We start from the raw sequence: 27,478 nt of genomic DNA on the forward strand, positions 1-27,478 counted from the left end.
ATGCAAAATATAAATGCTTAATATTGTAGAAGTTTCACATACGAAATATTGTTTAATTCCAAAATATTGAACCAAGTTGGACAGCACTGCTAGAAACACAGTGTTCCACTTGACTGGGGCTTGCACACTGATGGTGCACTCAGGATAGGAGCCAACTGGCTGGAATCATAGAATCATACAATAGTAGGGCTGGAAGGGGCCTACAAGGCCATCGAGTCCAACCCCCTGCTCAATGCAGGAATCCAAGTCAGAGCATCCCTGACAGATGGCTGTCCAGCCTCGTCTTGAATGCCTCCAGTGTGGGGGACCCCACTACCTCCCTAGGTAATTGGTTCCATTGTCATATTGCTCTAACAGTCAGGACGTTTTTCCTGACGTTCAGCTAGAATCTGGCTTCCTGTAACTTGAGCCCATTATTCCGTGTCCTGCACTCTGGGATGATGGAGAAGAGATCCTGGCCTTCCTCTCTGTGACAACCTTTCAAGTACTTGAAGAGCACTAGCCTATCTCCCTTCAGTCTTCTCAAGGCTAAACATGCCCAGTTCTTTCAGTCTCTCTTCATAGGGCTTTGTTTCCAGTCCCCTGATCATCTTTGTTGCCCTCTTCTGAACCCTCTCCAGCTTGTCTGCATCCTTCTTAAAGTGCGGTGCCCAGAACCGGACACAGTACTCCAGATGAGGCCTAACCAGTGCTGAGTAGAGGGGAACTAGTACTTCCTGGGATTTGGAAGCTATGCTTATTAATGCAGCCCAAAAGAGCATTTGCATTTTTTGCAGCCACATCACATTGTTGGCTCCTATTCAGCTTGTGAGCCACATATTCCCCATCTTGTAACTGTGCATTTGGTTTCTTTTTCCTAGGCGCAGACCTTGACATTTATCCCTATTAAATTTCATTCTGTTGTTTTCTGCCCAGCGCTCCAGTCTATCAAGATCACTTTGAATTTTGTTTCTGTCCTCCAAGTTATTAGCTATCCCACCCAATTTTGTGTCATCTGCAGATTTGATCAGCATTCCCTGCACCTCCGCATCCAATTCATTAATGAAAATGTTGACAAGCACTGGGTCCAGGACTGAGCCCTGCAGTACCCCACTCGTTACCTCTCCCCAGTTTGAGAAGATCCCATTGATAAGCACTCTTTGAGTCCAATTCTGTAGCCAACTGTGGATCCAACTGATCATTGAAGAAGGCATTGAAGTACATGTCATTGATTGCTCTACCTCATTACTATAAAGCCCAGGTCAGCAATTCATAGCTAGCAGGGGGCATTTGTTTCTTCAACAGAGCAAGAGATAAAGAGCTGGTAATGCTGGTTCTGCCCACTGACTGGCAGTCCAGGATCCCTTTAACCCTTTCTCATTGGCAAAGCCCTTCATTAGCCACCTCAGTTTCTCACTATGATTTCAAAACTCACTGGCAGTCCTTTGGCCAGTCACACACACATACAGCCTAACCTACCACATAGGGTTGTTGTGTGGATAAAAAAGGGGGGCCACCATGTGTGGTGTTCTGAGCTCTTTGGACTAAGGGCAGGCTAGAAATCTAATAGATAAATAAGATACCCTTGGTTTAGGGTTCTAAACAGGAGTGAGCAGCTGAGATGCACAGTTAAGGGACTGTGGTCCTATCAGAGCCTCTCTTGCCGTCTACAGTTATGCTGCAGGAGTAGGGGCTAAATGCTTTGGAGAAAATGGCTGAAGTGCATAACAGTGGGTGTGAGTGAGTCCTTTGGATCAGGGGCTCTGCTAAGGATCAGATGGAAAACCTTTGTGGGCCAAACTGGGCTCCCTATCCTTACTATACAGGCTTTGAAGCTTTTACAATTCTCAAATCCCGCCCCTGCTGCAAAAAAATGCAGCAACAAATAAAAACTTACCTATCACTGTGATGTTTTCCCCGATGCTTTGTTGTGTAATAGAATGGCCATTTTGAGCATGACATCTGTATTCTCCTGGAACATGCATATTTGTTGCTTTGACCTGAAACTTTGCTGGTAAATTTCTTTCTGCCACTGTCTTGTTCTTAAGTGGTACATCTCCTCTGTAGAGAATATATGTGATAGGCAGAGTTCCGCGGTCAGAGTGGCAGTTTAAATAGAAAAACTTCCCCAACACTACTACCTGGGAACTTGGTTGGAAAAGGACTGGCCGGGAAACAGGAGCTGAAATGAAATACAAAAATGGTGCATAAGTAACTGCATGAATCATCCAGCTCAGAGTGCGCTGCATCCCTGTGAGTCCTGGCTCTGTTACGTCTCTGTCCTCAAGTGGATGCAGCTGCACCTGCAGGAGGAGATCACCATAAACGGAGCCCTGTAGTCTTCCTCCCCTGCCCCTCCCCAGCCAGCCCCCACGTATGCATGCACAGCAGCGCACCAGCCATTACATGCAAGAGGCCAGTATGTGCCTCCCATATGCATGCACCAATCATTACATTTAAGCTCCTCTCTCTTCTGCACATGGGGGTGGGTTGTGCCCATTGGAAATGGAACACAGACCATGTGAGAGCTCCCTCAAATCCTCAACACATACCTGTAGCATTGAACAATGGATGGGAGATGCATGTTTTTTTGTACTTGGGTATCCATAAACAAATGCAAAAATGCCAAATGATAGATGGCCCTGGGAGTACTAAAACTATGTTGTTATGGTTAAAGACACTCTGGCTTGCCCCTTGTACTTCAGAGGGCTCAGGAACTGCTCTGCGCTCAAGTCTCTGCCCCCTCCTTTCTCCTGGCCAGTACCAGGGACTCACTCCTCACAGACGATTTCCTTTTTGCTTGGCTCCAACCATTGGGGCCCCTTTGGGCAAGCGTGTGACGTCACACTGGCTCACCTGCTGCTGCTCAACAGGCCACTCAAGCACCTATCCTCCTCCTATCACGCCCCATCCCATTCTTCTCAGCCTTGGCAAAGGCTTTATAGTCCCCAAGAGCATACGTCAGGGCACTCAAGCATCAGCATTGCTGGTGTTTGGTGTTGTGTCCCCTCTGGCCAAGTGTACTTCCAGATGGGTTCGTTGCACACCAAGATCTGTTGAGAACCATGAGCAGTGTGACAGCTGGTACACGTGAAGTCCTCATTCTGCAAATAATGATGTCTTTTCCTTTATCAAATAAGATAAGAGACACTTGCATCTCCAAATCAACCTACCATAAACACGTAGCCGTACTGGGCCACTCTCCTTCGCAATCCCTTTTACCTCAGCCCTACAAATGTAGATTCCGCTGTCAGCCACACGGGCTGTGATATTGTAGGCACTGGAGTTTACCAGCACTCTGTTGTCCTTCATGAGTGAGAAATGTATTGGCTGTGGGCTATTAACTCGACATTCAATATGTATCTGGCTGTTTTCATTCCAGTCTCTTTCAGGAAGAATCAGTATTGGTTTGGAAAATAGTTCTGCAAAATAGATGAAGGAAACATACAAGTAATCCAGTTAGAGCCTTTCCACGCTATCAATTTATAATGTAACAAATGTGCAGTTATCATCCAATAACGGCGGGGGATCCAGTCATCTTTCACATGAATAAATCATTTCTCTTGTGGGGATATCACATTTTTCCATCACTCAAGCAGTAATAGTTGTTGATACGAAGGTATTGGGCAGTATAGAAACGAAATAAAAAATAAAAAAGATAAAATTTCCATATTGTATCTCCATACAAAGGCACCCACGGTACATCAGAAATAAATAAATAAAGCATTCCTGAAAAACAAAGATAATGTAAAAACTCTAAAGCACACTAATTAATAATACAATGGCATCAATAATGGAAAAGAAACAGCACATCAAACATTAAATGTGAATGTACATCTACCCTTCTAGATGGCAAGCTCTCAGTCAAGCTAATAACAAGTCTGGCATGATATATATACTAGTGTCATTGATAAGTGCACACAAGTTCCATGAGATGGTTAAAAAAGCACCCTTAAGACTGTCACTGGTTTTGAAGGTGCCCTGAGGCTGCTTATGTTGTCTGTTGAACCCTTTGAAAAACTGAGCCTTTAAACTTCAGCTGGACAAAAAGAACTGGTTTATTAGTGGGTCTTTATGTAGCCTTCTGGTTTCTTTGCCCTCAGACTGCTGCAGCTTGCCTAAAGGCCAAACTACACATTACACACAAATACATGGAACTGTAGCCCACCAACATGCCCTCCAACAATAAATTGCATTTGAAATCTCAGAGGAGGAAAGGCATGTGTGGGTATGTGCATGTGTGTGTGTAAAATGTGGAGTGTGGAAACAGTGGGTAGAGAAGGGATGAAGCCCCTACTCTCCCATGATGCTCCCTTGCCCTCAGGCACTCTCACCTAAAGAAACTATTCAATCTGATCATACACAGGTGATGAGTGTGTTACAGAGGCACTCTGACCAGAACTCTCATCTAACTCTCCAAACTTTCAGATTACAGATTGCAGATTAAGTTCTTCAGAAAGTGCACACTCCAAGACAACAACAACAACAACAACAACAACACAAAAATGTCTGCCCTCTGAGCTAGCACAAGTGAGGCAGAGAAAACGCTTACCAGCTACGCCAACGTTTATTTCATTGGTTTTGGACATGCTCCCAAGTTCTGCTTTGCAATGGTAATTGCCATTGTCCTCCATTGTGGCTATTCTGCAGTATGTCACAGTCTCTCTACCCTTTGTGCTGTTAAGAATAATTCCGCCCTTCTGGATGATGATTTCAGTTTGATCTGGGAGACGTAAGGTAACTGTACATTCTAGGCACATTTTATCTCCTTCTGTAATGTTCTTTGGTGGATGGATGGTTATTTTGGGTTTGGAAAATAGTTCTGCATGGGGGTGGGGGTGGGGAAATCAAGCATAAATAAATAACGTATGGAAGGATGTTATAGGACTTACATTAGATATTTCATTTCTACTAGAAACATTTCTACCAATCTCCAAGGAATTCTTCAAGAATTTACTCAGTTTAAAATATCTGTTTTTGAAAAGGAAATGCACAGGAGAGGAAAAGGAAGGGATGATCCCAGTGCCTTAATAACTGTGGTTTTTCTTTAAGCGTGTGTTGCTATCATGTGCTTCTAGAGAAAGGGATACTTAGGGTCAGAATTAGGCATAGTGGCAAATCCCTGTGGTTTTGTTTTTTAATAACATTTTAATTGCATTAATACAATAACATTGGACCAGTAACAAATTCTACTCTGCACAATGGATAAAATAAGAGGTTTTACAAGTGACACACAATTAAAATAAAAAGATAGGTGATAAGATGCAAAGTACAGAGGACTGACTGTGCCCCAATCACATAGAATGCGGTCTGATTTAAGGAGCAAAAGGGACATGTGGGTGAGAAGCAAGACGCCTCCCCATTCTGTACCTTCCCTCACCACAGTCTCTTTTCTGAAGGACTTTTCTCCTAACTGTGCTCTGACACCAGAAGTCAGCCTGGCTAAGAGAGAAGAAATAGAAAAGAGCTTGCTCCAGGGAGGGAAGAATTCACTCCCCTGTGCACCCATTTTGCTCTGTAAATTGGACTCCACAAGATACCCACAACCGACATTCTATGTGATTATGCCCAACCTGAATCTATGCACAGATCTGGCATGGTTATGTCTCATCTGGGCCTTAGGTTCCTCTCCCAAACCTTGAGTTCTGCAGTCCTGCCCGTCCAACATAGCACCAGCTCCTCCAGCTATCCAAAGTATGCTGGGCATAGGAACTGCCCTGCTGGATCAGACCAAAGACCCATCTACTATGGCAGTCCATTCTTAACAGCACTCTGACAATTATATGAGGTCACGCAAGAATATTTGGTTGATTTGATCTTTGAGTGACCCTTAAGGGCCAACCTAGCCAAGAAGCAATGTGACGTAGCCCCTTATTTAGGCGCTTAGTAAGATTGTGTATATCTGGGGGGATTGGGGCTTATGGACCCAGCTTGCAACTCAGCACTAATTCAGCCATTCAGAGAATCTATGAATACATGGATGGACAGCATCACAGCAGCAGGCTCTGCCCTGATCTACGCCTTTCGTTAGAATTCCTGAACTGAGCCCCCATATATATAGGTCTACATGCAGAGGGCTCCATCCATGTGTCCCATGCCTTTGCTAGGTTCCAGTTATCTAGACAGAAGCCCTGCCAGCTCATAGCTATGTGTATGGGGCCCCCATTCAGGCATTCTAATGAACGCACATAGTTCAGGGGCAGAGCCTGCCCTCCCACACATATTTATGAAACACAGTGTTTGAATGCCCCAAAAGGGCTTCATGTTCTTGCCAATCTAATTTTGGAAGACATTCACTTGATGCTACTGCAGTTCAGCTTAGAAAAAAGGGGAAAAAGCTAAGAGGAATTATGGCTGCATTTTATAAATACATCAGGTGAAATCCAACATCGTGCAAGTGGTCTTCCACTTGTGCAATGGGAATTTTCCTTCTCATCTGCCCCCCTGCAACCCGCCCCCCCAATCTACATTGGAGGGTCCCCCCCAACCCCCTGGAGCAGATCTGGCAGGCTGAAGGAGGGAGGAGAAGTTTATCTGTCCCATGGTGTCCATTCCACTGATGAAAGGACATTATTGGATACAACCCATCATAATGGTTAACACAGTAGAAGATGATGAGGCATTTTGGGGACAAAAGATGTCATGAGCATAAGAACAAATAAATATAAAAAATAATTAAACATTAAAGAATGACTATATGAAGGAAAATTAACTTACCAGTGACAGTAACCATTGTTTTGTTACTGGGATTTGACATCTCAGGCCCTGTCATTGAATCCATTCGGACAGCACATTCAAAATACAAAATATTATCCCCTGCATCAATTGGAAATTCCACCTCTGCAAAGTTTTTATACACTAGTCCCCGCTTCCTCTCTTTTTTTGGCAGTTTTTGAAACTGTGGAATTTTATAAAATATGAAATAAAATGGTGGGGTTTCTTCTGGCACTTCACAGCGTAAAGACACTTTTTCACCTTCCATCACTGCAGTTTTCTTGACAGTCAGTATTGGCTGCCTTATTCCTTTTGAAAAGAAAACCACCATAAGACATTAATCAGAACATGCTTCTCTGAGGAACAAACTTGACATTAATTTAAACATCCTAGAGTTGAGATTCCCCAAGTTGTTTTCTTTAGAAAAAGCAGGTAAGTGGACTCGGATCCAGATCTTTCCCCATGCCATTTTTGCACCAAAAAATTATCTCTCCTGAAGAGGTTTTTTTTTTGGCCACTGAATGGCTATTTGCAGCAAATAGCACCTTTGAGGTCAAATAGCAGCTTGGCGGGGTGGGGGAAGGTTGGCAAGAAAGTGGAGGGGCAGTGGAGACTGGTGGAGAGGTGAATCCACTCCGGGTTTCAGTCGGAACCAGTCAGAACTCTAAAGGAGCTACCTAAGGTGCTGCTTTGAATCTTGGATAGCTCCTTTAGACTTCAAACTGAAACCCAGAGCAGATTCACCACCCCACTGTCATCGGAGCCACCAGCCTCCACTAGGCAGGGAGGAGGGTTAAGAAAACCTTGCTACAGTTCTGGGGCCTGTCTTCATGGGTGAACTGCTGCAGATTGGGACCATTTGGAGGTCCTTTGTAGCACACAATGTTGTGGCCAGTCTACAGCCACCCTGGAGTTTATCTGTAGGGAAGCCGCATTTTTGCAGTGTACTTTCAGTCCGTTGTTTTTCTTTAATTCGGCTCCCCTGCAGTTCAGCTGCTGCAGTTCAGCTGCCCATCCCTCAGCTTTAAATTTGGTATGATTGGCGTTCCTAGGTGTGTATTTCACCTGGCCGTGCCCTCAGTAACCTCGGTAACTAGAGTAACTAGCCTGCCTTCCAACTCATCAAAGTGCTAGAGAGCTCTTCCATGCCTTCAGAATTGCCCTGCACTTCCTTTTCACCAGTGGGAGTAACTAGCCTCCATTCCCCAGCCAGTTCCCCTTGAGAGCCTTCTCTGATGCTTTTGCAACTTTGCTTCTCTGATGCTTGGGTTACTTTGCTGCTTCTCCACCTGGAGGGAAAGGGCTGGCTAGAGTTGCCTCCCTCTGCTAGCGCTGCTGCTGCCTCTGCTGGCTGTGTCCTCTCTTCCCTCTCTTCATTCTTTTATTTTCACTGTATCGTCATATCGATTCAGTGAAACATCGGGGCTGCAGGCTCCCATTCCTCTGGTTGCCTCCTCTCACTAGATAGCTAGTACTTCAAACAGCCTGGCTCCAGTTTTCTCAGTGGGAAAAAGACGCTATAGATTTGCAGTGGGAGGAAAGCAGGCAACAGAGGCTGCAGACTGAGAATGGGTAAAGCAGCTAGATTGCTGTATTTACCTCCTGGAAGTGCACAACTGGGGTTTTATGACTGGGCAACACAGGCTGCAGACTGTCAATGGGTGAAGTAGCTAGATCCCTGTATTTACTCCCTGGAAAAGGAGAAAGGGAGCTGTAACTCCCTGACTGTTGGCTGGAATGGGCCAAAATTGCGCTGGTGGGATGGTCTCATGGGAACCCTTCAGATGCTGTCAAGGATAATAATGTGGGAGCCAGGGGGAGCCTGGACAGGGGTGGGAAACAAGCCTCTCTCATTCGGTGAGCAGCACTTGCTGGGTTGATGATGTTCAGTTCTAGTCCCCACACCCAACCCAGAAATATGTTGCTTTGAAGCACTGTGTGACTCATGAAAAATGGATTTTTAAGGTATGGTACACTCAGCTTTTCTTGCTTCATGTGTCCCTGATGGACCAAAGCTGGATTCCATGACAATCCAGTTAATACTCCAATGCACTTCTCACTCCAAGGTCATGAAGATCCACCCTACCCCCCCACCCCGGTCTAGAGTGGAGGGTGGGCATGGCTGTTATTCTAAGGGAAGAGATACCCTTCCCTTAATAATTACCCTTGGTAATTCCCAAGCAGGGGATTCATCCACACTTTTTAAAGCAGTTCTTCTCAATTGTTTGGAAGTGGGACCCACCTGTAAACTGACAACCTTTCAAGCCACACTTTCCCCCTAAATACCAGAAAACTCAAGAATTTATCACATTGGTAGTTAACACTGAACAAGTTTGTATCTTATTTTTCATTTCTCATTTTAATATAATAAAAATGATGATATAGGCATTTGAATAGTATTTAAGCATGATATAGAGCAGGGGTCTCCAATGTGGCCTGCAAGGCCAGGCTGAGGTGTTTGCCAAGCTATTTAGCTCCCTGTGTAGGCCTATAGGGCCATTCCTCAAAGGCCGGTATAGGGAACAAAAAAACCTGCCTGCCAAAAAATGGCTGGGGGTGGTGAAACTCACTGCTAACCAAGGACCTTTGGGTGTCTCCTCCAGCTTATTTTTGGCAGTGGCAGGTGTGTGTGTCTCACCCTTTGCAAATGAGTGGAGAAATTGCACCATTCAGTTGCATGGGGATGGGGAGAGAAAAATAAAGAGAGAAAGAGGAGCCAGAGAGAGAGAGAAAGAAAGAGGGGCAAGAAAGAAAGAAAGAAAGAAAGAAAGAAAGAAAGAAAGAAAGAAAGAGCCCCAAAAGGTTGGAGACCTCTGGCATAGAGGGGGGCGGAAATCTGTCTCTTAAAGGGTCCTTCCTTACAACAGTGCGCTGCCAGCCTGGTGAAGGAAACAAATAACCCCTGGAAATTAAAAGAGGAAAAAGAAAAGCCCCTTGTAGTGCAAGTCATCCTGAAGTACATCAGGACCCACCTGTGGGTTGGGATACACATTTACTGATTCAAAAAGTAACTTCTAGTTTGGTCCTGAAGAAGCGTGCTAGCTGCTATTTATTTTTTTAAGGAATGGATCTAGACAAAATAATCTCAAATGTCATCATTCTCTCATCAGTTTGGGCTGAGTGTTTTCTGCTCAAGTTTGGAAAGACTTGTGATCTATTTATCTATTGTAGAGCCTCTTTGACTTTCACTTCCCTCATCTCTATGTAACCGCACTTTCCCTATCAGCAACCCTGTGAAGTGGAGGAAACCATGGGAACTGGGTTCATAAAATAAGAACATAAGAAGAGCCCTGCTGGGTCAGACCAGGGGTCCATCTAGTCCAGCATTCTGTTCACACAGTGGCCAACCAGCTGTCGACCGGGAACCCACAAGCAGGGCATGAGCACAACAGCATCCTCCCGCCCATGTTCCCCAGCAACTGGTGCACACAGGTTCACTGCCTCTGTTACTGCAGGCAGCACAAAGCCATCAGGACTAGTGGCCTTTGATAGCCTTCTCCTCCAGGAATATGTCTAACCCCCTTTTAAAGCCATCCAAATTGGAGGCCATCACTACATGTGGTAGCGAATTCTATAGTTCAACTATGCGCTGTGTGAAGAAGTACTTCTTTTTATCTGTCCTGAATCTCCCACCAATCAGCTTCATGGGATGACCCCGGGCTCTAGCATTTTGAGAGAGGGAGAAAAATGTCTCCCTATCCACATTCTCCACACTATGCATAACTTTGTACACCTCTATCATGTCTCCCTTTACTCGTCCTTTTTCCAAGCTAAACAATCCCTACTGTTGTAGCCTTCCCTCATAGAGGAGTTGCCCCTTGATCATTTTAGTTGCCCTTTTCTGGGATGAGGCAGAAAAATGCTGACCCCAAACCAGCATGCGCTGTCTCCAGTCCACCAGAACCCCTGTTCCCTCATCAGTGAGCAACTTAATGGGATAATAAAATAAGAGGTAGGATTTATTTAACAGGGAAGGAAAAGGGAGGGGGAGGAGGTAAACGAAACATTCAACTGGGCAAACTATTTAGAATAAGTATCTATATAATAATATCGAAGGAATAGAGGCCAATAGTTCTATAGTTCACCAATGTAGGGTTATTTCTTAAGATCTGTCTCTAGTGGTGCAATCCAGGGCTCAAAATTAGCTGTACTAGGCATCAGTCACTACAGCTAGGGTGGTCACTTATGCACCACCAAAAAAGAGGATGGTGATTTGCATAGTATTTACATGTGCTAATTTTTATATATACATGCAAATTTAGAAATAACTATTATCATTTAGGTAGAAATACAATGCATCTCACCACAGTGGGGAAGACTGCGACCAGGTGGTCACTACTGATGGGCCACAGTTCTTATGCTTCTTTATCTTTAAACCAGAATTGGACAGGACAGCCCTTCAAATAAAGGACTGTGGTCTGATAGCCCTACAAATAGAGGACTATCCTCTGTAAAGGAGGGTGCACGGCTACCCGGTAATTAGTTATGGAACTGCTGCTGACTAGTCTCTTTCCTGGTCTTTTCTTACTGTCCTCAGGACCTCTCTTTTCTTTCTTTGTCTTTCCCTCATCACAGTCTCCTGAGAAGCCTTCTTCAGGATCTCTTTCCCTCCTACTCCCAGTCTCCTCAGCACTTCTACCTCCTGTCATAGACTCTCAAGGGGCATCTCTACACCAGCCTAAAATCCTGCATTTAAAATTGGGCTTTCTGCTTCCTTTTTAAATGCAGGATTACAACTCCCTTTTTCACCTGCTTCCTTTCCCCCCCTCCCCTTTCTCCCTCCTTCTCCCCATATCTGAGTCTTCCATTATCTTTCATTGATCTCGCTCTTCTTCTTGCCGCTTTCCCTCTTTTCACAGAGGGAACTTAAGTGGAACGCAATGGGGTAATTCGATAGCTCATTATCTGCTATCTATTTATAAACGGAACAAAGGGCATTTAGTGCAGGAGATGCCCTGGAGGGTCATGGCATCATGTAAAGAGCCCACAAACTTCCGTGAGGGAGCAATCTCAATCATGGGATAAAAGCTCTGTGTGAAGCCAAGGCCAAAAAGGGTTGAACTCTAGATATACTGCCAGGGGACTAAACTGTCAGGGTGGACACTGAGCCCATAGAATCCCAGAGTAGTTCTGATTCTGAGGAAGAGCAGTCGCTCCTGGGAGAGGAGCGCGCTCCGCTTTCCCAGGGCCCACAGCTGGCGGAGATTCCTCCCACCAGCATTCCTAGACTTGAAAGCAGTCCAGGGAGTGACCGAGCAGAGATAGCAGACTTAGTGGATGCGCGGCGCAGACGCAGAGAGCGGCGCCAAATGGAGAGCGCGGAAAGGAGGCGTAGCGCCCGGTTGGCGCTCAAAGAACGGTTGCGCCCAGAGAATCCAAGGGAAAAGGGGAGGGACTCTCCCTAGTCCTTAAGTTCAGGGGTCTGCCAGTAATTGCCTTTCAAACGGGGACCAACTGTTCCAACTTAGGGCGTAGGGATGCTGCTGCTCAGATCTAGTTGCTACCTGTAGAGTTGTAAGTTGTAAAAGAAGAATAAAGCTTTGAAAAGAATCCCTTTGTCTGCGTCTGGACTTGGCTACTGGATTAGACTGAGAGAGGCCTCCAAGGAGCCCTTGACATAAACTGAGCTGAGTGACGCCTATGAGCAGTCAGAGCAGGAGTACTCTGTGGGTTCACCACAGTTTCACAGCCAGAAGGCAATGTCTGAATAGGAAGATCCCACAGTGAAATCCTATGCATGTCTACTCAGAAGTAAGTCCCACTGAGCTCATTGGGGTTTACTTCCAGGCATGTGTGTATGGGATTGTAGTCTTAAATTCCCCTTAATTTGGATATTGAGCTGCTTCTCTAGCAGGTTCAGTCCCTGGGGCTAGGAAGAGCCCTTGTTCAAATAACTCAGGGGCAGCCCTAGGCTCTCTTCACACCTGGCAATTTATTCCACTACAAACCGGTCCTTTTGATTCTAAATCTCCTGTGAAAACCAGTGATTAAAGAAGAACGATCCTGCTAAAAAACCAGCTGCCACCAACTGGAGCCCTAGGTGAACCATGCAAACCCCATGGGCAGTTCTAGGCTGAAGTTTTTGGTAAACTGGGAAACATTTTGCCCCTATTTTAATAAAGAGGCAGCCCCCCACATTTTTGGAAGTAGAAATATTATCATTTAGAATAAAACACACCCATTTTTTTTTTAAAAAAACAACTAACAAGTTTTAAAAAAACTAACAACAGCACAGAGGGTCTGATAAAAACAACAAGGAAGATGATCACAGCCTGGAGGAACGGTGCCTGGAAGAAGGGTCCCGGTTGCATCCTTGGTGCAGCATGGCCAACAAGATGCTGCCAGCCCCTAGGCTCAGCCCTCTGAGGGCAAAGGAAGCAGCTGTTCTCGGGGGCCTCTCACTCCCTGCCTCCAACTGGGAGCAGCAGCAGAGCAGCAGCAGCATATCCTGCATCACCTGAGGGAGGACCAGGTCCCAAAGGAGGGCAGGCGGCCTGACTGAGCCCCACAATCCCGTTGGTCCCTCGCTCACCTCCACAGCCTCGGTCATATTCCCTCTATATGCACATGGGAATTGAAATAATGACATCTTCGTTATTTTATTTGTATTTTAAAGTATTTCCCCCCCTCACATTTGGCGCCCCACTGAACTTGGGGCCCGAGGCAATCACCTCGTTTACCTATATGGATGGGCCGCCCCTGAAATAACTGCAGGGTCTCCCTGTGCGGTTACTGCATTTGACAAAACATTGAGAAGGATGGGGCTGCGGAGTCAGGAAGAAGTGTGTGAGCCTCAGGACAAGTCCTGCCCTCACCATGCATAGAGGTAAGGGGGAAGTAGCATCTCAACGTGCCCCTTCCCTAGATTGCATTTTAAAAGACTACTCTCACTCTCTCTCTCTCTCTCTCTGACATAAATTCATAGAATCAAGGTAGGGTTGGGAGGGGCCTACAAGGCCATCGAGTCCAACCCCCTGCTCAATGCAGGAATCCAAGTCACAGCATCCCTGTCAGATGGCTGTCCAGCCTCATCTTGAATGCCTCCAGTGTGGGGGAGCCCACCACCTCCCTAGGTAAAGTGGAGACAATGTAAGTTGTTGGAGTTATTTGTGTAGCTGAGTGGACACACAGCCTGAAGGAAAAGGATCCTTCCCCCTGATCAAATTTTTAAATCAGAGAAAGAGGGAGGGTTTGTATGGGCCTCAGGATCTAGTAAGGGAATAGGAAGTGCTGAGGCAGGAAGTCTGTGGGAGGAGGTCTCACCTTCTGCGGCAGGCCTACATGGACTGGTTGTGCACGCTTATAACTGAATAAAGGCCTTTCCTCTAATCTAAAGGCTGCCTGTGATTTATGCTGATGAAACACACTGGTAATGTTTTTTTTAAAAAAAATCTGAAGTGATTTTTAGAACAAGCAGGCATGGCACATGGACTGAAACCTTCAAGACTCCTGGGTTTTGCAGACAAGAGCTGGCCCAAGAATGGATCTGCTGGAAGCAGGCATTTGGGCTCTATATTGACCTCAGAAGAAGAAGGCAGGAAAATGAAACTTTTATTTTACCATATTGGGGAGCAGGGAAGAAAAAGATGTGCTAGCATAAAGCTCAGCACTGCCACGGGGTTGACTGGAGATGGGGCCTTTTCTGTGGTTCTGGTGCTATGCCAGTTATGAAACAGCCTCTCCAGAGATACTCACCTGGTACACATATGACTGAGCTTTAGGTCAAAACCATTTTATCCACTCATCCTTTAAACTAGCGATAAGCTGTTAATCAGCTGTTCATCCACTGTATCTACATTAGGTTTCATTGCACGGAACAAGGAATGTTTTCTTTCCTGCTTTTCCACTACATAACCTCTAGGTGGCACTGTAGTATAGCGGCATAGCACAAATACACAAGAGGAAATTGTGCTTTCTTTCACTTTCACAATCAAATGCTGCATTTTCCCTGCTCTAAAAAAACTCGCCGAAAGTGCTCCTTAGACACAGAAGCAAAACTGAAGTGTCATGATGTTGTCTAAAGAACCCATAAACAACTGTGAGTAGGGGATGGTGAGGAGCAGAGAGAAAAGGACAGAGGAAATAAAACTGGAGTTCATCGGTGTAAAAATGATACTATAACCAAGAGAAGGTTTAATGGAGCTAAGAAAAAGAATATAGTGAAGAGCAGAGGATCATCAAAGAGAGAAACCCTAAAGATACCCAACAGAGAGTGGGAAAACAAGATGGAAAAGAATAATTAAAACACACAATTACATAAAGACGCAAGGAGAATATAGTGCTCAATCTGTTATATCTATAAACAACTGCATTATTTTAGCACCAGTCATATTCTCTGCCACAAAACATCCAGGGGATGAAGAAACACCTACCTTTCACTTCAACAGTCAAAGGATCGCTGGATTTTGTTTTCCCCTCAACACTTAATTTACACTCATACTCTCCTGAATCAGAAAATCTAGCATTTGAGATTGTATACTGTGCCCGGTTTTGCTCCGATGTGTTAATGAACAGAATGTTGTCATTCCTGGAAAAAGAAAATGTATAATTCAGCTGGAAATGTTCATTCTTGCTGATGTCCACAGTGCAGTAGAGAGTGATTGGCTTTCCATTCTCCACTTGCTCAGATGGATCGGCACGGAGTGCAATTTTATTGATGGTGAACACTGGAAAAGAGGAGAAATGTTGGTGACATTTAGTTTCATTAGTAATCCAGTAGCAGTTTATTCAAAAATGGCTGCATATGATTCATGGCCTCAGTGGAATTCACATCTATGGTGTCGGCCATTTAAAGAAATCTGTGTTGGTTAGTCAAATATATTTTATTTGATAAATCAAACAATTAAGCAATTGAATCAGCACAAATTTGCATATGAATAAAGCAACTGTACTGAAGCAAAGGTTATAATACTTTCTTTGTTTTTAGATGATGCATGTACATTTTGCAGCAAGCACCATCTTAGAGGAGATATTCCCTTCTGTGAGAGAGGAGAGAAGAGTCTCTAATAAGATTCCACCTGTCACCTGGACAAGTACTTGTACTAAAAAGAATTGCAACTTTTAAAAAACCTGCTGATTTGGTGCTGCTTATTTACTGACCGAAATGTTTTTACTAAGCTAATATTAATTGACGAAACAATACAGCCCTAATTTCCACCATGTGGGTGTATGTGTCTCCCAACAGAGAGGGCAGCAGCAATGAGAGGGGCTAGTGGTCTAAATATGTCAAAAAGTTCATCCTCTGGTTGTCTGAGATGCCATGCTGTTTGATTGTTCCAGTAGGGCTATAGGAGAAATACCCTTCTCCCAGCTAGTTGGCGCAGCATCACAGGACTAGTACTCAAGACTCCCGTTTTCTAATGCAGCATTCCTTATCACTGCATTTCCACAGCAAAATGTAGGCGCCTTGCTTTGATCTCACTCTGATAGTGTCTGAATGACTCCTTTACCTTCTGCCACAGACACCTTTATTGCAAAACAGTTGTTTCTATCATATAGAATACCTGTCAGCTGAGCATCATAATTGCAGTTGTTAGCTAAAGGCAGGTATTAGAATTCAAATGGTGTCATGAGATCTGAAATATGTCTGCTCCTGCCGTTCATGGGGGAGCCCTGCATTGCACCCCATGGTGGGGTGGCCAGGCAGACCACGTGCCAGGCTGGGCTGGCCAGCAGGGTGTGGCAGAACCTCCCCTTCACCATGCCCATGCTGGCATGTTTCTCTTTTTCTGGCCAATCAGCACGACTGGTTGACTAGGGAAGATCTACCTTCTGCCCTAGGGAACGCAAGACCAGAGACGATGACGAAAGGAGGGACCAGTGGAAAAGTGGGGTTGTAAGTCGGAAAGCTCACACAGGATCTGAGGACAGGAGAGGCTCCATGCTGCTGCTGGCAAAGGACCAGACAAACAGGGCACTGGCTTAGGGTCCGAGTGACTAACCGAAACTGGAAAAGAGAAGTAATGGATTAAAAAGCAGTGGATTAAAAAGCTGAGGAAACAATAAGAGGAGGCGGCACATGCTCAAGAAAGGAGGGGGCCAAAGAGACAGGGCTGGCCCAAGAAACACTGCTGCCAAAACAGAATATCAAATGCCGCCCCTTCTCCAAGTAAGGTGCATAGTATCCAAGGCTGCTTAAGTTATTTTGGCACCTGAGGCAGAAAATTCCACAAGAGCCTTTGACTGGAAGGAAAGATATAACAACAACTATTTGATGATGATGATGATGATGGTGGTGGTGGTGATGGTGGTGATGATAAAACAATTTGCCCTTTTGCAACATCCAAATCAGCTGCCTGAGGTGACCACCTCACTCTTTCTAATGGAAGGTTTGGCCCTGCAAAGAGAAAGTGAGACTGAGGCAAAGGCCTTTGGCTCAAAAGAAACTCTGTGCTCTGGGTTGGAAGAAAATGAACAGATAACAGAGCTTTGGGAGTTGAAGGACTATGGGCAGGACGTCCAGGGGCCTCAGAATTGCCAAGCTCAAATGTAAGAGGCCTTCAATACCTTTAAGAGTTAGAAAGAAGGGGAAATCTTGACCAGGTGCAGTTTCTCCCATTACTGCAGTGCTATAGTGGGAAAAGCCACAACTGGTAGAATATTCTCTTTAGTACAACTTTTAAGGTACAGGGTCTTGACCTGGAAACCCCAAGGAGTAGTGGGGATGGCTGCATTTGACAAGCTGAATAACGAGCTGAATCCAGCCTGGACTTAAGTATATGAAGCAAACCTGGGCTCCTTACAGCCATAATAGTACTATTTCATTTCCTTAATTCTACAGGTAAGCTGGCCACAGCACAGTTTAGCAACTCCCACCGTTCGGGGAGTTGCTAAAGCTGGGATCGGCAACTTGTGGGCCCTCCAGATGTTTAGGTCTACAACTCTCATCAGCACTAGCCAACATAGCCAATGGTAAGGGATGATGGGAGTTGTAGGCCAAAATATCTGGAGGGCCACACATTGCCCAACCCTGTGCTAGACCAAGCTGTTAGCAACAGTTACAGAACTATTGCAGGAAATGTCCGTGGGCAAGAAAACCCTACAAGTGCCTTACCGCTACCATCAGCCAAAGATTCAAAGCTCTGAGAGAAAGGCTACGGCGCTCTAAGAGAGAATGTTCACACCCATAACTACAGTTCTCAGAATACTTGGCGGGGAGGGAGCCATGACACCGTATAATCCTATGCATGTTTGCTCAGAAGTAAGTCTCACTGTATTCAGTGGGACTTACTCCTTAGTAAGCATGTTTAAGGTTGCAGTCTGAACCTGGTATAAAAGTTTTATAATCTAGAAGTCCCCTTGTTTCTGTATCCGATTTCTCTCTGTGGCTGGGATCAGCCTGTTGACAACTTGCTTCCCTTATCTGCAAAACCCAGCCCCTGCCCTGAGCCTAATCTATTCGCCTGACACAAGGTTGGTTAATAAGCCATGGTGGCCTTGTTGGGCGTGGGTTATCATGGCTATTGGTATATGAATATGTTTAAAATTCCCTACACCCACTACACAATATAGCAATGTCAGCACGCATTCTGAACAGATTGGTAGAGAATATTTAAGCCACTCTGGAATCAAAATAGCGTTGATGTGTGAAGTATTTATGTCTATAGTATACCAGTTGGGGGAGGGGGGTTTGATAAATTGCCGTAAATCTTGTCTACATGCCTACAAGTAAGCCTTGGAAAACAGTTTACAACCTGCTCTAGCTTCAGGCTTCCTAGAGCAAATACCCCATGGTTACAACCCCCTTAATGCCTAGATCAGGCTATTGTGTGGAAAGAGCACACACAGGTACAGCCTGATCAATGAGGGGAGGAAGGCTACTATTGCTGCTCATCCTCTCTCATAATTGTTAGCACTCGCCTGCTTGACAGGCAAGAGAGCCATCTACTCTCTTCCTTCTTACTTGGGCCAGGGTGAAAGGCAGGTGAATAGGGGGAGCAACTCTAGGGGGCTTTTGTCAATGGGCCCCTGCTGGGGCGTGGGCTCTCAGCAAGTGTCTGACCTACCTTGGGCACCAGCCCTGAGTAGAGAGTTGGTGGAAACAGCAGATTACAGGCTGAAGGAACTGAATGTAGTTCAGAGAGACCTTGGGGTGGGGAACTAGAAAGAGAAGGTAGCTGATAGGGTGCCGGCCTGTGGTAGTCTGCGTGGAGAGAGAGAAAATAGAATGTGTACTGTGGGGGGTGGAGAGAGGAAAAGAGAGGTTGTTAAAAGAGAGACCATGCTATGGAGAAGGAGACAGGTTTAACAAATAAGAGAACATATTGACCAGGTTTGCACAGTCGCCATGGGTTAAACAAGCCACGGTGGCTTGTTTAAGCCATGACACATGCCAGGGGCCATTTGCCTAATCACCCCCCAGGCACTGCTTGTTGTGTCATCCAAATCCAGGAGGCATGACATGTTGGAGTGGGAAACAACCCCCAAATAACCCAACAACAGCCCAAGGGCAAACCGGCCCAGTGAGTTATAATGGTAACAAAATGGCCACATTCACATGTCACACTAAGCCACCCTGAGAAGAAGCCACAGTGGGTGGGGGCTTGTCTCTTACTCCTGACAAGATGATTGCCCAATCAGCAGTTCCCTGGAGCTTGTTTCTCCCTCAGTCCTCCAGGCCGCTGCCAGCAAGTATTCCAGGAGCCTTTGCAGCAGAAATCCCTGTTTCCTTGTTCCCTACATCAGCACGCTTTCTGCAATTGATCCGCTGCGGTTGCCGGCAGACAAGGGAAACTCCTCCCCCACACATCAGATCACAAAAAAGAAATAATTTTCTGAGACCTTACGAATGTGGGAACGCTTTTGCAAGCTTTAAAAAAAAAATGGGGGAGGGAGCTCTTGTGCAAGCACAGAAGACTATCTTTCTGATATTTAGCCAGGCACACTGGTGTCCCTCTCTTGTCAATTTCAGCCTCCATTCCAAGCTTCCCTTGCTAGCAAACTCCTTTAAAAAAATAAAAAGGCTGTTTCACCTTACACTGAAATAAGAACACCTGTCCCTAAAGTGCCTTCTGTCCTGCAGCCCCCAGCTGCTTGTCATTGTCAGTTTCATCTTCCACTTTGGCACTTTCCTTCCTAGCAAACACCTTTTATTTTTAAAGGCTGCTTTCATTTCCCTTTTTGTCATCTGATGTGGAGGGGAGGGGGGAGTGTCACTCATCAACTGGTAGCTGCAGGGGAACTGAAGAAAGCATGCGTCCCTTCCTAGCAAACATCTCTTATTTATTCTATTTTTTTTTATTTTTAACTGCTTCATGTTACACATTACACTGAAGTAAGCACACATGCCCGTAAAGCTCCTTATCTCCTGCAGCCACCAGCTGCAAAACTCCTGGTAAAGCAGTAAAAGAGAGGGGGAAATTGTGCAAACCTCACGGCAAAGCAGTAAATTAAGGGGAAAATTGCACAAATCTCATTGCAGGGCAATAAAATGGAGGGGAGAATTGCACACATTTCATGGCTGAGCAATAAAACAGAAGAGGAAATTATGAAGAATTCCGAGCAGCAGTCATTCACTCCTGCACACCTGCGCAGGACTGGGGGGGGGGAAATATTATGAATGTGTTTAGGACACTCTCTGGTGTCCTTTCTTCAAGATTCATATGAAAATATTTTTTAAATCTATCCTTAGGCTGAGAAGGGATGAGGAAGAATGGCAGTGGCATTAGTGAGCGCGCAAGGAACGCCAAGGATTTTTGCTGCTCTTGCCAGCCAGCTCTCTAGGAGTTCCCGACAACCCATGAAAAAAATCACCCTGCCGGGTTCAGATGTCACAACGAGCCATCCTGAGAACAAGCCACCCTAAACAACCTTACAACAAGCCATGGGTTCTGAGGATTACTTGTTTGCGCAAAACTACCCATGACGGGAAACCGCTCCAGGTTTGGATGTCACACTAAGCCACTCTGCAGCCACCCACGATAACAAACCATTGTGGCTTAGCATGATGTGCAAACCCAGTTTGTGGCCGGGTTTGCATGATCAGCGGGGGAAACTACGCAGTATGGGTTGTTTCCCCCACCCCACACGTGCCGCTCGCATACCTGGCATTTCCTTAATTACCTGTGCCATATTATGGTTTGCTATGTTGTCTGAACCCAGTGCGTGGCATGGCAGGGGTGGCTTCTAACCCACCCCACAAGCTCTATTACAAGCCATGGGTTATGGGGTGGGTTAGAAGCCACTCCTGCCGTACTACATACCGGGTTCGGACAACATGGCAACCTGTGATGTGGCACAGGTAATTAAGTTAATGGTGGGCACACATGGGGGTGGGGGAAACAACCCATACTGCATTGTTTCCTCCGCTGATTGTGCAACCCGGCTTATGTTTTTCTAGGTGGTGAACAGAGCAAGACAGCCTTCTTGAGTACTTCAAAATGAAAAAGTGGTGTTGTGCACTTCTGCCTTACATAATCTGATACAATATATTATAACACAAATATAACTGACAGACCATACAGAATAGAAAACCTGTTTGCAGCAACTCATATTTTGCTCTAAAGCTAAGCCAACAAATTCTGATAATGCTGTCCTTTGTATATCATAACCTCCATGGAGTTTCAGCCCATTGCATAAACCCTAAATGAAATGTGATGCAGCAGATCCATGAATAGGATCTCCAGCAGTTTTTAAAAGAAGAGTTAATAGCATAGAAGGGGTAGAGTCAGGTCAGACACTTTTTGAAAAGTGTTAACAGCAACTTTGTGGGGGTCAAGTTCAGACTGGAGGCACACTGTTGGGGTGGGGTAGTTAACTCTTTCCCCCCCACCATTTTACCTGATTAAAATCACCATGAAGCCGCTATTTGTCTTGCAGAGCAAAACCACAAACACGTACCCTTACAATACCCATTTCTTTTGCCATGCAGAGGAAACAGCTGCCTGAGGAAGGGTATGTATGATTTTAATCTGGAAAATGGCCCACAGTTGCTGTTAACACTTTTTCTTTAAAAAGTGAGAGACTTGGGACATTTATGGCACAATCATATGCATGGTTAGACAGAAAAAAAAGTCCTACAACAGGAAGGCTGGGAGTTAGTAGGACTTTTTCCTGTCTAACTATGCATACGTTTGAGCCCTTAATCCACTTTAGTGATACTGAAAGCAAAGGAACTCAAGTGGTGTACAACTAAGAATTTCAGCTTTAGTGGATTATTATGAGTGAGGCTGATAATTATACTGACCGTTTGGATTATAATACGGAGCTGCAATCAACAGATATTACGGACTCTTATACTAGGCAGAAAAAAAAGAACTATATGTTATTCTATGCATCCCTATTAAAAGCTTAATAGAAATTGTGACATTTATAATTTTACCTGGGTCAGTTTCTTCTCTTTGTTACATACATGCAAATCTAGAGTAACCAGCATTTTTCTAGCATACCCCGATAACCCTGCAAGTTTCCAGACTGGGAAGGCATACATTTTTAAAAGTTGCAAACTCACCATTATCTTGAGCTTTCAGCTTGCAACCTGAAAAAAAAAAATGAAAGGGAACATCATCAAATGGATCAATACGAGATTTTTTATTATTATTATTATTTAATGGAAATGTTCAGTCTGGAACTTACAATGTAAAAGGATCAAGAGCAAAACACAATACATCTCGTCATTGGAAAGCAGACGTAAAACTCCAGAATAAAGGAATGTTCATTTGTCCCAATAGTTCCCTCCTTCAAGGACCTTCAACCACAAAGAAATTTCAATTTTCTTCTAAAAGTGAAAAAAAAATCCAGTAGTGCGGCTTCACTGTAGAAGGTACAGAGCGCGTATGTTTTTACAGGACCCAAGCACTACAAACTGGCTGATATTGGTCAAGTCATCATTCCCATTACTGGAAACTGGAAGTGGCAAACAATGAGGATCTATCTGCTGCAAACAGTCAGATTACTGCTCAGGAAGTGACTGGCCTTTTCCGTAGGGACTCAGTGAACGCATTTGCTTTGTTCAGTTTCTTAAGGTACATTGAAAACAAGAAGTACCAATGACATTTTTCCGGTGACTCCGTTCATTATTTTAAAGTCACTCTTCGACTGTTTAATTTACAGAAGAACAATACACTATAATACATTTTTAATTCATTGTAAGAAAACTTTGCTAGAGCTCAATCATATGTGCCTTTGTCTGTAGCCAGGTTGCACAACACTGTGAAACTTTAAACAGACCGAAATAACTAAGGGTACTTTCACAAGTGATGCTAAGCACACCCTTTTCTCTAACTTCTAAAAAAAATTCTGATGATGCTTAGTAAACATACATAGATCGGGGGCAGCCATTTTTAATTAAAATCCCTAGAAACATATTATTTGAATTATATATATATGTGAGAGTTCTCCTGCTCTTGCAGTCAAAGATTATCCTTATGATGAATATTTATTTATTAGAGATTTTATCCTGCCCTTTTAGTCCCTATTTGCACCACTCAGGGTGGTTTACAAGAATGTAAAATCACAATGTCATAAAATACAATGAACATACAACAAAAGCAGAGACCACTGATAAAATATAATCTTTACATAAAACAGATACTTGGCAAGCAAAAGCCAGTCAGAATTAAAGTGTCGTTACTAATTAACAACAATTGTTTATTTATTTTTGCCAAACAGCGTCTCGGCTCTTGCACACTAGAAAATGTGTGTTATTTCTAAAGGCTCATGATTGTTGTCATTAAGTATGCATGAAATTAAATGTGCTATGCAACATCATAGGCAGTAAAATACATACACAGATTTAAGCATCTCTTGTGAAAGTAGAGCACTTAAGCGTGGGGGGTTTCCACACAACATTCCTATCAGCGATGGTGATCTGCATACAGATTCAGAAGTAGGCTTTCATAGTTGGAACTTCCTGCTGAGTGAGATCCTACAGCTATCTGCCCCCTATTGTCAAAATTGCATGCTAGTAAACCTGTGGAATGTTTTAATGGGGTTTCACATAAGAGAAAATGAAAACCAACATTTTGCTATGTGTCCTAGGCCAAATGAAGAGCTCATAGGGTTTCAAAACCTTTAAGGAAGTGAACCCCCAGTATCTTTTGATAGTTTGTTTTATTTAAAAATATTTCTAAACTTATTTATTATTATTAAATATTATTAAAATATTATTAAAATATTATTAAAAATAATCTGAGCCGTGAACAATATAAAACTTAAAAAGGAATACAAAGAGCAAGATAAAACCAATGAATCATATCAGTAACAATGAGGTACAAGGCCCAGCCAATATCAGTCACTGGGAAAAGCCAGAGTAAAAAGATGTGCCTTCAAACAACATAAAAAACAAAAGACGAACCAATGAGAAGAGCTCATAGGATCTCAAAAACTTCAAGCAAGTGAAACCCCCATTATCTTTTGTTCATGATAATTTCCCTCCACTCTCTCCCACACCCAGCATATGGCCTGGATCAGGACATGTTTGTTTTAGTTGAAGTAATTTTTTCCACAGGCTCGGCTACAAGGGTACTGCCATTCCCCAGCTACTCCACAATAATTTGTGAAGACTGGGTGCAAATTTTCAAGTCAGTCTCTTCAGATCCATGACATGCCTCCAAAAATCAACTCTGTTTTAAAGAAACAGAGAAAGAATACAAGAAATTTTTTAAACGATGGAAGAGAAACAGGAGAAGGGTCAGATCAAATGTAAAGAACAAGGAGAAGTGTAAAAGTTGCTCGGACAGTAGTATTTCCACAAAAGAGGACATGCATTATATTCTGTGAGTTCTGTACTGCGTCAGTAGGATACAGCCTTAAACATTAGGAACGTTAATCAACACTTAAAATGCTATTAATTCTAATTTACTTTTGCTCCTTCTTCATTCCCTAATCACACACACACACACCATATATATACATACATACATACATACATACATACATATATATATATTCACTCTCCAATTGGAGAATAAAAACAGCAACATGGAGACTACAGGCATCTCTACATCAGCCTAAAATCCCGCATTTAAAACGGGGCTTTCTGCTTCCATTTAAAATGCGGCATCACAACTGACTCCCTTTACATGCGCTTCCTTTCACACACACCCCTTCTCCCCCTATCAGAATCTTCCATTATCTTCCATCCACAGCTCATTATCTGCAATCTATTTAAAAACGGAACAAAGGGCATTTAGTGCAAGAGGGTCACGGCAGGGTAACAGTGTCATGTAAACAGCCTGCAGACTTCCGTGAAGGAGCCATCTCAGTCGCAGGATAGGAGCTCGTGTGACGAAGCTCTGTGAGGCCGAACCAAACAGCCATGTTTTACCATACCGACAGAACAGATGAGTGGTTATAGAAGCTGGCTTCACGAGCAATACTGTGCACAGATGGATAGTGTGAGAAGGACATCTTTGCATATAGGAGAGTACCATTATTTATAAAGTTAACCATTAAAAGATTCTTCATTAATAGCCACAGATAGCTTGGATATTATTATTTACTACGTTTGTATTGTTATTTATTACATTTCTCTACCGCCACACAGCTGAAGCTCTCTGGGCGGTTTACGGAAGTTACGGAAGTTACTTATTACTTAAATAAGCATTGATGGGCATTGATGCTGGTGGCTCTCAGATACTGAACACATCTTCAGTCTGCCTTCCTCAACCTAGTGACCTCCAGATGTTTTGGATTCCAACTCGCATAATCCCTGACCATTGGCTGTGCAGTCAATGATGGGAACTGCAGTCCAAAACATCTGGGGCTGATGGGAACTGCAGTCCAAAACATCTGGAGAGCACCGGGTTGGGAGAAGCTGCCCTAAATGCTTATGCCATAGCTGGAGAGAAACAGATTTTGAAAGTAAGAAGCAGTGACTCCGATGTCAGTGGGTGGAGAATCCACTCCAGGTTTCATTCAGAACCAGTCAGAACTCTAAAGGAGCTATCAAAGGTGTGAAGAATAGGGATGTATGAAAATCACTTACCTTTCATGGATTATGCTGATGGTGGGGGGGGAGGCGCTCCGTCCCTCCCCCCGGAATCCTGGATGGGAGGGGAGGCGCTCCGTTCCTCCCTCCCCCCTGGAATCCTGGCCGGCTGGCTGTGCTCCACAGTGATTCTGCGTAGCCGCCGGCCAGCTCCACCAGCAGCCGGACATCCGGCCGCTGGCTAGCAGAGACGCAAATGGCGGCGGCCATAGCCGCCGCCGTTTGCGTCCCTCCAGTCAGCCGTGATAGGCTATGTAAATGTTTACGTAGCCTATCACGGCTGACTTAAAAAAAAGACAACGCGCGTATGCAAATGGCGGTGGCCATGGCCGCCGCCATTTGCGTTCCTTATTTTGGCACGTCTTAGTCTACGTAAACATTTACGTAGACTAAGATGGCGAAAATAAGGGGAACGCAAATAGCGTAGTGTCTATGCTATTTGCGTTCCCCTTATTTGCGCCATCTTAGTCTACGTAAATGTTTACGTAGACTAAGATGTGCCAAAATAAGGAATGCAAATGGCGGCGGCCATGGCCGCTGCCATTTGCGTACACACGGGTGTTTTTTTTTTAAAGTCAGCCATGATAGGCTACGTAAACATGTACGTAGCCTATCACTTTTTTTAAAACCTATTTACGTAGCCTATCACGTTTTTTTAAAACCTATTTACGTAGCCTATCACGTTTTTTTTTAACTTATTTACGTAGCCTATCACATTTTTTTTAAACCTATTCACGTAGCCTATCACATTTTTTTTAAAACCTATTTACGTAGCCTATCACGTTTTTTTTTAAACCTATTTACGTAGCCTATCACGTTTTTTGTTTTTTTGTTTTTAACTGGAGATGGCGGCGGTGGCAGCCGGTCGGAAGACCGGCTGTCGCAGCCACCGCCGCCGAACCACCGCCGGAGCCGCCGCCGCCAGGAAGATCGGCCCAAGGTAAGTCTCTTCCCGAGGGGGGCAGGCCGTTCCACCACTGATTTCGGGGGGCCGAATGTGCTAGCATTCGGCCTCCCCGAGATCCGTGGCGGAACTTTCGTACATCCCTAGTGAAGAATCTTTAGAGGTCTGATGGGTTCTGACTGAAACCTGGAGCAGATTCCCTGCCCCACTGACATCAGAGCCACCAGCTTCCAGTGGTAAGAAGTAGGGATGTACGAAAGTCACTTACCTTTTAGCGAAATTGATTCGAGGTGGGGGGGGAGGCGCTCCGTCCCTCCCCCCGAAATTCTGGCCAGGGGGGAGGTGCTCCGTCCCTCCCCCCCGAAATTCTGGCCGACCGGCTCCGCTCCGCAGGGATTCTGCGGAGCCACCAGCCGGCTCCGCCAGCGGCCACACATCCGGCCGCTGGCTAGCAGGGACACAAATGGCGGCGGCCATAGCCGCTGCCGTTTGCGTCCCTCCAGTCAGCCGTGATAGGCTACATAAATGTTTATGTAGCCTATCATGGCTGATTTAAAATAAAAAAAATGTGTGTATACAAATGGCGGCGCCCATGGGCGCCGCCATTTGCGTTCCTTATTTTGGCACGTCTTAGTCTACGTAAACATTTACGTAGACTAAGATGGCGAAAATAAGGGGAACGCAAATAACGTAATGTCTATGCTATTTGCGTTCCCCTTATTTTCGCCATCTTAGTCTACGTAAATGTTTACGTAGACTAAGATGTGCCAAAATAAGGAATGCAAATGGCGGCGGCCATGGCCGCCGCCATTTGCGTACACACGGGTGGTTTTTTTTTTAAGTCAGCCGTGATAGGCTACGTAAACATTTACGTAGCCTATCACTTTTTTTAAAATCTATTTACGTAGCCTATCACGTTTTTTTAAAACCTATTTACGTAGCCTATCACTTTT

The 27,478-nt window shown here is 44.6% G+C and overlaps 1 protein-coding gene across 17 annotated transcripts in view; it reads right to left on the reverse strand.

Annotated features, from left to right (window-relative positions):
- Positions 1–22,531, reverse strand: part of PECAM1 (platelet and endothelial cell adhesion molecule 1) — a 70,555-nt gene extending 48,024 nt beyond the window's left edge. For 7 of the 17 annotated variants that reach the window (XM_084837411.1, XM_084837409.1, XM_084837407.1 and 4 more), the window contains exons 1-7: positions 22,267–22,531; positions 22,142–22,168; positions 15,066–15,359; positions 6,697–7,002; positions 4,532–4,801; positions 3,153–3,401; positions 1,877–2,161 (exon numbers count right to left, since the gene is read on the reverse strand). In XM_084837411.1, coding sequence (XP_084693537.1) covers positions 1,877–2,161; positions 3,153–3,401; positions 4,532–4,801; positions 6,697–7,002; positions 15,066–15,359; positions 22,142–22,168; positions 22,267–22,300 — 1,465 coding nt within the window. In that variant the 5' untranslated portion in view covers positions 22,301–22,531. Of the gene's footprint in view, positions 1–1,876; positions 2,162–3,152; positions 3,402–4,531; positions 4,802–6,696; positions 7,003–15,065; positions 15,360–18,698; positions 18,867–19,246; positions 19,758–21,877; positions 21,930–22,012; positions 22,107–22,141; positions 22,169–22,266 lie in introns of those variants that run through there. The other 10 variants (XM_084837421.1, XM_084837414.1, XM_084837418.1 and 7 more) reach the window with 9 other exon arrangements.
- Between the last annotated feature and the right edge of the window lie 4,947 nt (positions 22,532–27,478).

This window comes from Heloderma suspectum, chromosome 2, assembly GCF_057233095.1.
Source record: "Heloderma suspectum isolate Gila_16-S chromosome 2, 16-S_ref, whole genome shotgun sequence".
NCBI lineage: Eukaryota > Metazoa > Chordata > Lepidosauria > Squamata > Helodermatidae > Heloderma > Heloderma suspectum.